The sequence below is a fragment of the Triturus cristatus genome, chromosome 4_1, assembly GCF_964204655.1.
Source record: "Triturus cristatus chromosome 4_1, aTriCri1.1, whole genome shotgun sequence".
Lineage (NCBI taxonomy): Eukaryota > Metazoa > Chordata > Amphibia > Caudata > Salamandridae > Triturus > Triturus cristatus.
In genome coordinates this window covers 30497116-30509947 of record NC_140585.1, presented here as the reverse complement: position 1 = coordinate 30509947, position 12832 = coordinate 30497116, and the positions used below count along the sequence as shown (strand labels likewise).

Sequence of the window (12832 nt, the reverse complement as noted above, 5' to 3'; positions counted from 1 at the left end):
ACTGTCTGACCTGCTATATGACATGTGAAATACAAGGCTGTATGGTATCAGTTTTTTCTTAACACATATTTAAATAGCTAATAAGTCAACTGTACAAACATTTCAAAATATATTTCAGTTGTTTTGTACAACTGCGTGATGAAAAAAATATTTTAATAGGTTAAAAAAAATCAGAACACTTTACTTGGTGATGTGCAATGAGGAGGGCTAAACACACGAAGAGGTATGACTTGTTCAAGCTAGGAACAAATGGTTAGGAAGAATATGAGAGTGAGGATGGAGTCAGCAAATGGGAAGCCTAGGGGCGGGCTGAAGCCCACAAAGTACATACAACATGTCTCTCCACGACAGCTCATGTGCTGTCTAGCTGAGACATTAAAAATATGCTAGGCAGGGCAAGTCAACTTCTGCTGCTTTGAAAGTATGTGAGGAGGGGCGGTTGCTGCTCACAAATGTCAAGCTCAAAAACATTTATCAGAGTCCTCGCACAATTTGGCATGGAGCCCAAGATGACCGTCCTTGCATCACTAAGATAACCGTTTCAAGATGGCCGCCGAGCCCCTGCCATACATATGATCAAGGAGGCGGTCTAGTCGTTGCTTGTAAGGATTCAGTTGCATGATGGCGTCTGACGTTGCGTCTTAGAGTTGCTTAGATCTGCCACCGCAGCGTCTGATTGGCTGCTCCCTGCGTGATGACGTCACCACCTGCTCCAGTCCAGTAACCCTGAACCATGGCGGTCCTGGCACCCCTGCTCGCCCTGCTGTACTCGGCCCCGCGGCTCACGCGATGGCTGGCGCGGCCCTACTACCTCTTCTCGGCTCTGCTGTCGCTCGCCTTTCCGCTAGTGCGGAAGGCGCCGCCGCTGTGCCTGGGACTGCCTACCCAGCGCGAGGACGGCAACTCCTGCGACTTTGACTGGGTAAGTGCCCGTGACGTCACGGCTCTTAAGGGGCCAGGGTTGTTGCCGGCTGACCTTGTGCGCCCTCTGCCGGCGGCACCGGAGCGCTGCAGCGCTCGTGGTGTGTGTCATGACCTCATACGACCCTCTGATGACCTCATGCGACCCTCTGATTACCTCATGCACCCCTTTGATGACCTCATGTACCCTGCTTGTTACCCCTCATAACTAGCGTTACCATTTGACCTTATCGCAAGGTTACCAGAGGACACCTGTTAGTGATCCCTTATAACTAGGGTTACCACATTATTTCATAACCAGGGTTACCAGATGACACCTGTTTGTGACCCCTCATAACTAGGGTTACCAGATGACAGCTGTTTGTGAACCCTCATAACTAGAGTTAGCAGATGACCTTATAACCAGGGTTACCAGATGACAGCCGTTTGTGACCCCCTCATAACTAGGGTTACCAGATGACCTTTTAACCAGGGTTACCAGATGACAGCTGTTTGTGACCCCTCATAACTAGAGTTACCAGATGACCTTATAACCAGGGTTACCAGATGACAGCTGTTTGTGACCCCTCATAACTAGAGTTAGCAGATGACCCCATAACCAGGGTTACCAGATGACAGCTGTTTGTGACCCTTCATAACTAGAGTTAGCAGATGATCTTATAACCAGGGTTACCATATAACAGCTGTTTGTGACCCCTCATAACTAGGGTTACCAGATGACACCTGTTTGTGACAACTTATAATCAGGGTTATCAGATGGCACCTGTGTTGTAATCTGGTCCTTTTCCCGTTGTCCCTTTCCCCCCCCTCCCCCCCCTAATGGGCTCGCCCAGGCTTAGAATGTTGGAGCTTAAGCTCCGCTTAGAATGTTGACAGACCACTGTGAGAGGCTGGAGGATCCTATCGAATAAACTACAACCTCTAACTATTTCTGTATTCTTGGGGTTATTTACTACATTAATTTGGCGACGATATAACTCACCGTACTGGGGACGGTCCGGATCCTTCCCCCAGTATTCTGCTGCCTCTCATCGGACTTTCCTGCTGGTTGTCGCCCCTCTGCATCCCGTTCTACCTCACTGGCCGCCTCAAGAGGGATTTGTATGCGGTATACACCTTCGACGCTGCTGACCCCGTGGTGGAGAGTTTCACTGTGAGGCTCCTGCGCTGGTTTCCTCGAGTCCCGGTCAGCTGTGGTGATCGATTTCCTGTTTTCTGCCGCTCCACATTGGGACGCCTCCCCAGCTTCCCTCCCGATGAACCATACTACGGTGGTATGAGCTCCTAGGTGATCGGCGCTGAGCTGGCATTTATTGCGCGACAGTTGGTGTTCGGCTGGTATTCAGAGCAAGCTGCTGTTGGTCCTCGCTTTCAGCGCCACGTCGTGGGAGAAGCTGTGTGCCAATTACGCGTGAGCTGCCTTTCCTCAGCGATGAGGTCTCCTTCTGATTTCCTGTCTCGTCAGTGTAGCGTCCTTCGTTCCTCCTAGTGCCGGTGTCTCCGCCCCTCCTCTGACTGAATTCCCCAGAGGCCGCTCCGTGGAAAGACACTGCTCCTTATTTTCTTCAGGACTGCTCCCCCTGCTGGAAAAGATTTACTCTTTTCTCTAGTTTTTCAAGATCTTCTGGCCTGCCTCGTTTTTCGCTGACAGGCTCAGCACACGCAAGTTTCTGTTTCTTCTGCATTGTGTTTTTCTCCTTGGGTCCTTTCCTATTACACATTGGGGTGTACAACTGGTTTTGTAACTTATTCCCTTATTCCTTTATTGTCATCCAGTACCAGTCTACCACCCGTTTCTTTCGTTTCCTCACCTCATTTTTCCTCTCTTCTCTTTCTTTAGTCCTTTTCTCCCCTCTTCTACTTTTCTCTTCCTCTCTGTTCTTCATAATGTCCGCATTTGCTATGTCCCAACCCCCTCCATTCCTGGATGAGAGCGGGGATCCTACTATTCCCTGGAAAAAATGGGTAAACCTGTTTGAGTCCTACCTTATTGCCATTGGGGGGGACAGGTTTTCTGCAGTGCGTAAACAACATGTCCTACTACACAATCTGGGAAAGCATGGGAGGGATATCTTTGATGATTTGCCTGATGCTATTGTTGAAAATGCTAATGAGGGAGTGGGGGGCGAGGGAGATGTCCAACATGATGTATATCAGTTAACATTGTTGAAATTGGAAGCTCAATTCGGAGATAAAATTAATATTGTGTTGGAACGCCACAAATGTTTTATGCGTATTCAGGGAAAGAACGAAAAGGTGATAAATTACATTGCTGTTCTGAGGGGTTTAGCCTCTACGTGTGAGTTTGGTGTATTAACGGAGTCACTAATTGGAGATCAGCTTGTAAGGTGTACCAGTAACAAGAAGATCCAAGAAAGACTTCTTGCAGAAGCCCCTGATTTAAAACGTGCTATTGATATTGCTAAAAGCATAGAGCATACAGCTTATTGCATGAATGAAATGAAGGAAGCCGTGGAGGTAAAACAAGTTGCGGAGAGCAGTGTACACAAGATCTCCGTTAAAGACCACAAACACAAACCTTCATCTTCCAGTACTGAAGTACATACTGCATCGGGGAACAAGTTGAAATGTTACAGATGCGGAAATCCCAATCATCTAGCAAACAGCGTTAGCTGTCCTGCAAGGGGTGTTATATGCAGCAAGTGCAAGAAAAGAGGCCACTTCTCCAAACTATGCCACAATGCGAAAAACAGTGTCACCCACATGATAGCCAGTGAGCAGGAACAACAACTACCTAGCGAGGATATAGTGTTCCAAGTTTCCAATGTTTCAGAAAGCAACGGCATTTCCTACCCCAAATGTGAAATATTTCTGGACAACGTCAAGTATGAGGTCTACGCTGATTCCTGTTCCCCATATACACTCGTCAATGAAGCCACGTTTCGGGCTAAGTCGGGAACAGGAGTGTATAGTCTGTTAGCTCCAGACATCAAACCAGGGGGTTATAATCAGGATCCCATACCACTGGTAGGAATGCGTCTCATGAACATCAATTTTAAGGACAGATCAACCGTGGGAAAGGTCTACATCACAAAGAACGGTTCCAACCTACTAGGGTGGAAACACCAAAAGGATTTAGGAATCAAACTGGACCCCAACGCGACGGAACCGGTGTACCTGATCGACAGGGCCAGTGTTGGAATGGAAGTCTGCAATCGTTTCCCAGAGGTGTTTACGGACAAGCTCGGACTCCTGAAAGGCTTCCTCCACAAAATCAAACTTAAAGCCAATGCTAGACCCATCATCCACAAACCTAGGTCTATCCCGCTGTTGACGAGGGAACCGCTTAAGAAGGAGCTGGACAGGTTGGAAGAGTGTAAGATCATCGAGAGGATTGAGAGCTCTGAATGGTTGGCGCCCATTGTGGTAGCAGCCAAAGGGGGTAACAAGGGGATCCGTCTGTGTGTTGACCTCAGGGACTTGAACTCTAACATTTGGGTTGACCGACATCCCCTCCCCAACATCAACGAAATGCTGTCCGCCATCCATGGAGCCAAAGTCTTTACTGTCCTAGACCTATCTTCGGCGTACCACCAAGTCGCTCTCCACCCGGATTCGAAGCCCCTCACTTCATTCATAACCCCGCATGGAGCTTATCAGTTTTCCAGATTACCTTTTGGCCTGGCATCGGCGGCAGCGGTGTTTCAACGCGTCATGCAACACATACTACAAGGTTTGGGAAAAGTTCTCTGTTTCCAGGACGACATCTTGATTCACGGTGCGTCAGTTGAAGAACACTATAAAACTCTGGAAGCAGTGTTGACCAGGCTCAGTAGGGCAGGTTTCACCACTCAGAAGGACAAATGTAAAATTGGGGTGGAATCTGTAGTTTATCTAGGTCACACCATCTCGAGTGAGGGAATCAAACCCAAATCCAGTCTGGTGGACTCTGTAAAACTAGCCCCTGCACCCACCAACAAGGATGAACTCAAATCATTCCTGGGGCTGGCGGAATACATGTCAAAGTTCGTCAAAAGCTTTGCAGATCAGGTGCGTCCCCTCAGAGAGTTGCTGAAGAAGGGGGTTGAATTCGAGTGGAAACAAGATCACCAATCAGCTTTCCAACTCATCAAGGAGGCCATTGGTGATGCACCCATTCTGAGTGCCTTCAATCCTAATGCAAAAACTACTCTCACCACTGATGCTAGCGCGAAGGGTTTGGGAGCTTCACTAACGCAGAGGTCTAACGGTCAAGAGAGTGTAATCGCCTTTGCTTCCAGAACGTTGAGAGACGCAGAATTGAACTACTCGACAATAGAAAAAGAAGCTTTGGCATGCTACTGGGCCATAAACCACTTTAAGTATTTCTTATGGGGCATCCCGTTTGTGTTGAGAACGGACCACAAACGTTTACTACCGTTATTCTCCACTAAACGCTTGGAAAATACCACTCCCCGTATCTCTAAATGGGTGCTGAGTCTACAAGGGTTCAACTACACCATGATATATGTCCCAGGAAGTGAGAATAGGGTAGCGGACTGTCTTTCCAGACTACCAATGACCAATGGGAACCCGATGCAAAACCCACCGGAGGAGACAATTCTGTTGGTTGAAATTCCAGCAATCAATCGAGAGGAGTGGGAGAAATCCATAAGTGATGACAGAGATTTCGCTACACTCAGGAATTGGATAAGCAAAGGTTGGCCTGCTAACAAACAGGAGGTGCCGGAGTCTATGCGCCATTTTTGGCCAGTACAAGATGAATTATCTATTGTTGATAACCAAATTTGTAGAGGAAGCAAGATCATTCCTCCGAAAAACATGTATGAAAGAGTAGTACAGATTGCCCACGAGGGCCACCCAGGGAGGAGCAAGACGAAAAGCAAAATCAGGCAACACTATTGGTTTCCCGGAATGGATTCACTAGTGGAGGATCAAGTAAAGAACTGTGCAGCCTGTGGTTGTTGTGACAAAACCAAAGTTGTTCGCAAAGCACCGTTAAGCCCGGTGGAAGTCCCCACCGTACCATGGGAAAAGTTGGGATTGGACATAATTGGTCCCCTAAACCTACTGAACCAGTCTCAGAGGTTCATGTTTGTCCTCATAGATTACCACTCTCATTGGATTGTAACGAGAATGGTTTCTTCCATAACCACCGCGGCACTATTGAGTTTTTTGAGAGACGTCTTTTCCATGGAGGGTATACCAGGCGTCATAATAACGGACAACGGAGTTCAATTCGTTTCAGAGGAGATGAAGCAGTTCATGTCCATGCTGTCCATCTCACACATCAAGGCCCCACTCTACTGTCCCAAAGCCAATGGACTGGTGGAAAGGGCAAACAGGATGTTAAAGGACACCATCCAGCTTGCTTTGAGCACCCAGGTTCCGGTGGAGGAAGCCATTAGGAAAATGCTGTGGTCATACCATACATCGCCCAATGCTGTCTCTGGAGTGTCACCGTTTGTTTCTCTCAAAGGCAGGAATCCTGGTTCCAAACTCACCCCTAACTGGCTAAACGGAGGAACTCCGGTGTGGGTGGACAGAGATGTGGTGTTGGAGAAAACTCACAAACATCAACAAGAGTACAAGCGCAGGTACGACAGTCGATGGGGAGCTTCACAGAAAAAATGGAATGAAGGCCAGTGGGTGGTGGTTAAGAGGCCGTCCCTGTCTAAATCCAAGACTTCCTCATTTACCAAACCACTGAGAATAACTCGGGTTAACAACAACACAGTTGTGCTGGAAGACGGAGGCACGTGGAGTATGGACAACATAGCTAGTTGTCCAAGCACTACAGGGGCCAAACCCATGTATGAGAATGAGCGTAGTCCTGTAATGCCCATGAGTGGGGAACCCAAAGTGACAAGGGTGCGTAAACCTCCAACTTGGCAATCGGACTACAAAATGGGACCTTAATTTCCCTGTCCCACTCATGTCTTTTGAGGTAGTAGCCTTCAGCTGTAAGGAACTGTTGTAGGTTTACATTGTTCCTGGTGCATTATTCCCTAACTGAAACTGTAAAATGTAACTCTTATTTTTGGCTTTTGGGCTAAGGGGAAGTGTTCCTCTGATATGTTAACTCATGTTTAATTTTCTCTGTTTCGCAGGGAGATGTGTTGTAATCTGGTCCTTTTCCCGTTGTCCCTTTCCCCCCCCCCCCCCCCGCCCCCTCTCCCTCCCCTAATGGGCTCACCCAGGCTTAGAATGTTGGAGCTTAAGCTCCGCTTAGAATGTTGACAGACCACTGTGAGAGGCTGGAGGATCCTATCGAATAAACTACAACCTCTAACTATTTCTGTATTCTTGGGGTTATTTACTACAACCTGTTTGTGACCCTTTATGACCAGGGTTACCTGATGACACCTTTATAACTAGAGTTACCAAATGACACCTGTTTGTGACCCCTTATAACGAGAGTATACTCCTTATAACTAGGGTTACCAGATGGTACCTGTTTGGGACACCCTATAACCAGGGTTACCAGACGGCATCTGTTTATGACCCCTTATAAGCAGGGTTACCAGTTGGCACCTGTTTATGACCCCTTACAACCAGGGTTACCAGATGGCACCTGTTTATGACCCCTTACAACCAGGGTTACCAGATGGCACCTGTTTATGACCCCTTACAACCAGGGTTATCAGATGGCACCTGTTTGTGACCCTTTATAACCAGGGTTACCTGATGACACCTTTATAACTAGAGTTACCAGATGACACCTGTTTGTGACCCCTTATAACGTGAGTATACTCCTTATAACTAGGGTTAACAGATGGCACCTGTTTGGGACACCTTATAACCAGGGTTACCAGACGGCATCTGTTTATGACCCCTTATAAGCAGGGTTACCAGTTAGCACCTGTTTATGACCCCTTACAACCAGGGTTACCAGATGGCACCTGTTTATGACCCCTTACAACCAGGGTTACCAGATGGCACCTGTTTATGACCCCTTACAACCAGGGTTACCAGATGGCACCTGTTTATGACCCCTTATAACCAGGGTTACCAGATGACACCTACTTGTGACTCCTTATAATTAGAGTTAGCAAATTACCTTATTATCGGGTTTACCAGATGACTCCTCTCTGGATACAGTTCTTCCAGTCCTGGGGGTTCCCTTTCACCATTCATTGTTTCTAGCTGTATCAGTTCACTTGAAGTGAGACTGCGAATCCCACGGTGTACTGGTCTGTTAAATGAAATCTTAAAGTATGAAGAAGGTGTTTTGGTGGCATCAAAACATACATGCTGTGATGATGGCCTAGGATATCCTTCCTAACCTTGAATGACCTCTCATATCCATGGCAGCAACCCCTGTCCGCTTCACGTACCATGGCAGTGACCCCCTGACTAGTCTCCCCCCCCCCCCCCCCCCCCCTGTGTTTACCTCAGTGACACCACATGCACATATGATACCTGGTGACTACACCCATGCTTGTGACCTCGGTTGATCACACTTCCCTGCTATGCCATAGCTGTGACGCCTCATGACCCCTTTCCTCTGATGGTGATCATTGATAACCTCACTCATGTTGGTGACTCCGTGTGATCTTGTGCTCACCACTTTGATGCCGGATTATTTCACAATCCCACGTGTAACTGCCATTTGTACCAATTTCATGCACGAGGCATTTATTTAGAATTCCTACCTCATTCTGTGTCATATCAATATCGTGAGTCCAGTACTCACTGGGCACTTGATAACATTATGCTTGCATGCTTGGTATAACAAATATAAGGAGAATTAATTGCTGCCAAAAAGCCATAGGGCGCAAAATGCAGTGTCCTGGCAGCATTGCCGCTCCTCCTCGTCCCAGTTATCACTGGAGAAAGGAACAAAAAGTAAACTAAGTCCCACCCACCCAGGATGCTTTCCCTGGGTCACTTCTGTTTTTTTCCCTTCTGTCTCATGGCTGAGACAGGTATGGAGGAAGGCGGCCATTTGCCAACCTTGGGTTATGCTGTTTGCTTCCCTGGATATTTTGTGCTGGGTACATACATGCTTTAGTGTTTATCGTGTTGATGGCATGCACAAATGTGTCTAGGAGATTCAGCACCGGAGAAAGGCTGTCGGCATGGGATCAAAATCCAGGTAATTAAATACCTGACTGATGTGGGAGACCTGGGCCTCTTGTATCAGTTTGGGTGGCTGTTCCATATTTAACTGATGCTGAAGAGCCGGGCCTTCATTGTCTGTCTGAGCTGTCCTTTGCATTTTCTCAGTAAAGCGTGTTCCATATGAACAATGTATACAGAACCGCTCTGGTTTATTTCTGCAGTATCTGAGTAGTATGCATGCACTGTCAATAGTGAGGACTGCGCAATCTGCAAGCTTTCTGTTTTAGATAGCACCTATCTCTTTCTTTTTAAAGGCAGAGTGCTATGGGTAAGGTTGCTCTAGCTGGCTACAGACCTGTACATACTGCTATTTTAAAATGGGAAAGCGCACTGCTAAGAGGAATTATGTGGAATTTTCATCACCATCCTCTTTGCATCACTCTCCCCCTCGCTCTAAAAGATGCAGCAGTGAGACGTTGGATCTCTCATTAGAAAAGTTTATAAAGAAGGTTGAGTTGGAGACAGTTATGGAGCTTCAAGCTCCTTCTTCTCAATCAAAGTGAGCACAGAATTTCCTATTTCTTCTTGGTCACATTCAGCAGAAAAGGTAATGGTACCTGTTCCCTCAGACCAGACAGGAAAATATATAAAGACATTTTGCTAGAAATGTTGGCAGGAATAAGCATTAACATGGGTTTTCCTGTGAAGGAAACTCCTACTGCTTCAGGGAATCCTGTTTTAAGGCAGTTCCAGAAGGTTCCTTTTCTATATCTTCCCATACATGCTCCTGTGTCTGTTATGTTCAGAAAATAGGAAATTTCCATTCGTAGGTTTATGAAGTTGAACAAATTGATAAGACTGTGCCAGACTCAGCAGCAGTGGACTCTCTGGTAGCCAGTTTGGCCGGACGCCCTTCTATGGCATGGCATTCTAAAAGACCAAATGGATAAAAAGATTAATTCTGCAGTCGAAAAATCCTATTCTGGATTTAACCTTGGGACGTGGGCTGGAATTTATTGTGTCTAAGTTCCAGTCTAGGATTTGGAAATTTAATGATCTTTTTAAGGCCATTCACAAGTTAGTAGTGTGCTCTTCTCTTTTGGAGGAAATTGAAAAGCAGATTGAATTCCTTTCTGACATTTAATTTAATTTTGTAAGAGTCACCACTCTAGTTGAACTAGTCATTGGAGCTGCAAAGAGGAATTTGTTCTTATGTGAATGGCAAGCAGATTCAGTGATGAAATCTACATTTTTATTGATGCCCTTTGAATGGGCAACACTTTTTTGGAGTAAAACTCAAGAAGAAACTGCATTAACAATTTAAAGAATAAATTTTTTGCCAGTAGTCTTCTTATTCCAAATCCTCTTTCCAGCAATATCAAGGAAATCAACACAGATGCCATAATTCTACCCCAAGAAGAACAAGGGTAGGGGATATAGGACTCAAACTGAGTAGAAAAATAAGAGCTCACTTCCATCCGAGACTGAGAGCTCCTGACTAATAAGACAGTTGCCAGTAGGAAGGAGGTTAATGCTCTTCAGGAAGGCATGGGAAAAATCTGTATGAGATTCCTTGGTGAGTTAGGTAGTAGAATAGATTTTATTTCCTTACCTATGGACTCTGGGACCATAATTGGTAGGACTTTGGAGCCCTAGCCCAGAACTTTGATCAAGAAGCAAGCCTTGATATCTGAGAACAGGACACGAATTCTGAAAAATGCTTTTTCTCACCAGAACTGGAATCTAAAAGATTAAAGGGTGTCTACTCCAAGGTCTTTCTAGTGCCACAACCATTGTGGGATTATAGAATAATTATTGACCTATGCAGGTTGAATTTATAGATCCGTAAAATTATTATTAAAATGGAAACTATACAGAAGACCCTCCATCCCCTCCCCCCCCCCCCCCCCCCGGTGTTGTACAACGCATTCCTAATAACAGTAGACCTGAGGAATCCCTACATCCATATATATGTTCGCAGGAAGCATTGAAAGTTCCTAAGGCTTGCAGTAAGGAAGATACATTATCAGTTTGAAATCTCCCCTTGGAGTAAGATAAGTACCAAGATTGTTTACTACCATTGCACCATTGATTTAAAGTCTTCACAGTCGGGGCTGGAATATTTACCCATACTGTACTACTGGCTTCTCCAAGCTCCCTCTATTGGGAAGATCCTGGAAGGATGGAGAGCATTAAAGAATTTACTTGAAGGACATGGATTGCTGATTGATTACAAGTAGTGCAACCTGGAACCTCAACAGGAAATTACTTTCATTGCTGCCCTGTTCAAGACCAAGGTAGGGAAGGTTTTCCTTCCAGAGGTAAGAGCACAGAGGCTAAAACTGCTCTAATATCTGCACTATTGGTGAAGGACGCCCCTGCAAGTCTTTAGCTAAAGGTATAGGGGCATGTGGCTTTGTGTGTGTCCCTGGACCAGACTACATCTGGCTTTTAATGATTCCCCCTCTAAAACTTTGGAAACGTTCTCTGATAGGATGGGATCAAGAAATTCCTGTAACTCCTCAAACCATACAACAGCTAAAATGGTGGATAATAGTGGAGTTTCACAGGAGGGCCTTTCCTTTATAACTACCATGTCCTTTGATAATAACAACAGATGCCAGAAAGGAGGGGTGGGGAGCAACATGTGTCTTTAGGATGTTTCAACGAAGATGGCCCGTTCAGGAAAAATTCAAGTCTTCCAACTGGAGAGATAGAGCAGCTATTTACAGGTCATTGTTGCGCTTTCAGGAAATCATTTGCAACCATCCTGTGCTAATCCAGACCAACAACACAGTAGCCATGTCTTATGTAAACAGACGGGGGATTGAGTTCTGGTCCTGTCAACCTGGTGTTTCAACATATAGTATTTTGAGCAGAAGGTCATCTATTGTCTTTAAGGGCCATTCACATCAGAGGGAAGGAGAATACAACATAGTGTTCCTCTCATCTCAACACGTATCCCTCTCTACATGTGTGTTCTCCCTAACCTGCCTTAAGTTCGGGATACCTTTTATAGATCTGTTTGCCTCCCAAAGAGACACTCGCCTGCTGACATTTTTCTCACACTTTCCTACACCAAGATTTCTGAAAGCGGACACGCTATCACAACCATGTTCTCATCAACTCCTCTATGCTTTTCCTCCATTGCCTCTTATCTCTCAGATGCTTTTCAGAATTCAGGAGAAGCAGCAGAAATGATAACGGGGCTCCCTTACTGGCCTCACCGATCCTGGTTTCCGCTGGTGAAAGCAGCAGCTGTAGCTCTTCACTGGGAAGTTCTCTCTCCCCTTGTTCTCTACGCACTCGATGGTGTCTTCCTGTAGCAAAGCTTTCTGTGTCTGTCTGGTGGTCGAGATGTCACGCTACAAAACTGTGATCCCTGAGCATCAAGCGCAGTTGATGAAGGAATCCAGATGTCTAGCCACCTCAAACTGTTACTCTAAACGTTGTGAGTCTTTCACCATTGGTGCGACTTTGCCTTTTCTTATCTACTCCAGTTCCTGAATGATGGATTTAAACTGAAATTGGCAGTTTCCACTTTAAGATCTCAATGGCCATTCTGCCATTAAAGTCTTCTGAGAACCCTGAAGAGGTTTTGGTGAAGATGACTATGTAGTACGTGTTTTACTAAGAAAGGTTACCATTCCCAAGACCGGAAGCCGCCGATCGTCCGTGTCTCCGCAGAGATCTGTGCTCGAAATCCGCTTGGTCGCCTGCCAGTCGAATCAAACTTGGTGCACCCTCCCTCGTCTCCCACCTACCGAAAAGTCGTATCAGTTCTTTTGACCGAGGGACTCCTGGTACACCCATCTTGTATCCTGTCATAGGGAAAATCTTCCCTCTTACTTTGGGACGACCTCACTACGGGTCTTGGATCTCGTGA

At 46.1% G+C, this 12832-nt stretch overlaps 1 protein-coding gene across 1 annotated transcript in view; it reads left to right on the top strand.

Moving 5' to 3' along the window:
- The first annotated feature begins 677 nt into the window (after positions 1 to 677).
- Positions 678 to 12832, top strand: part of TMX2 (thioredoxin related transmembrane protein 2) — a 101631-nt gene continuing 89476 nt past the window's right edge. Inside the window, exon 1 of the mRNA XM_085651392.1 lies at positions 678 to 922. Coding sequence (XP_085507518.1) covers positions 734 to 922 — 189 coding nt within the window. The 5' untranslated portion in view covers positions 678 to 733. The remainder of the gene's footprint in view (positions 923 to 12832) is intronic.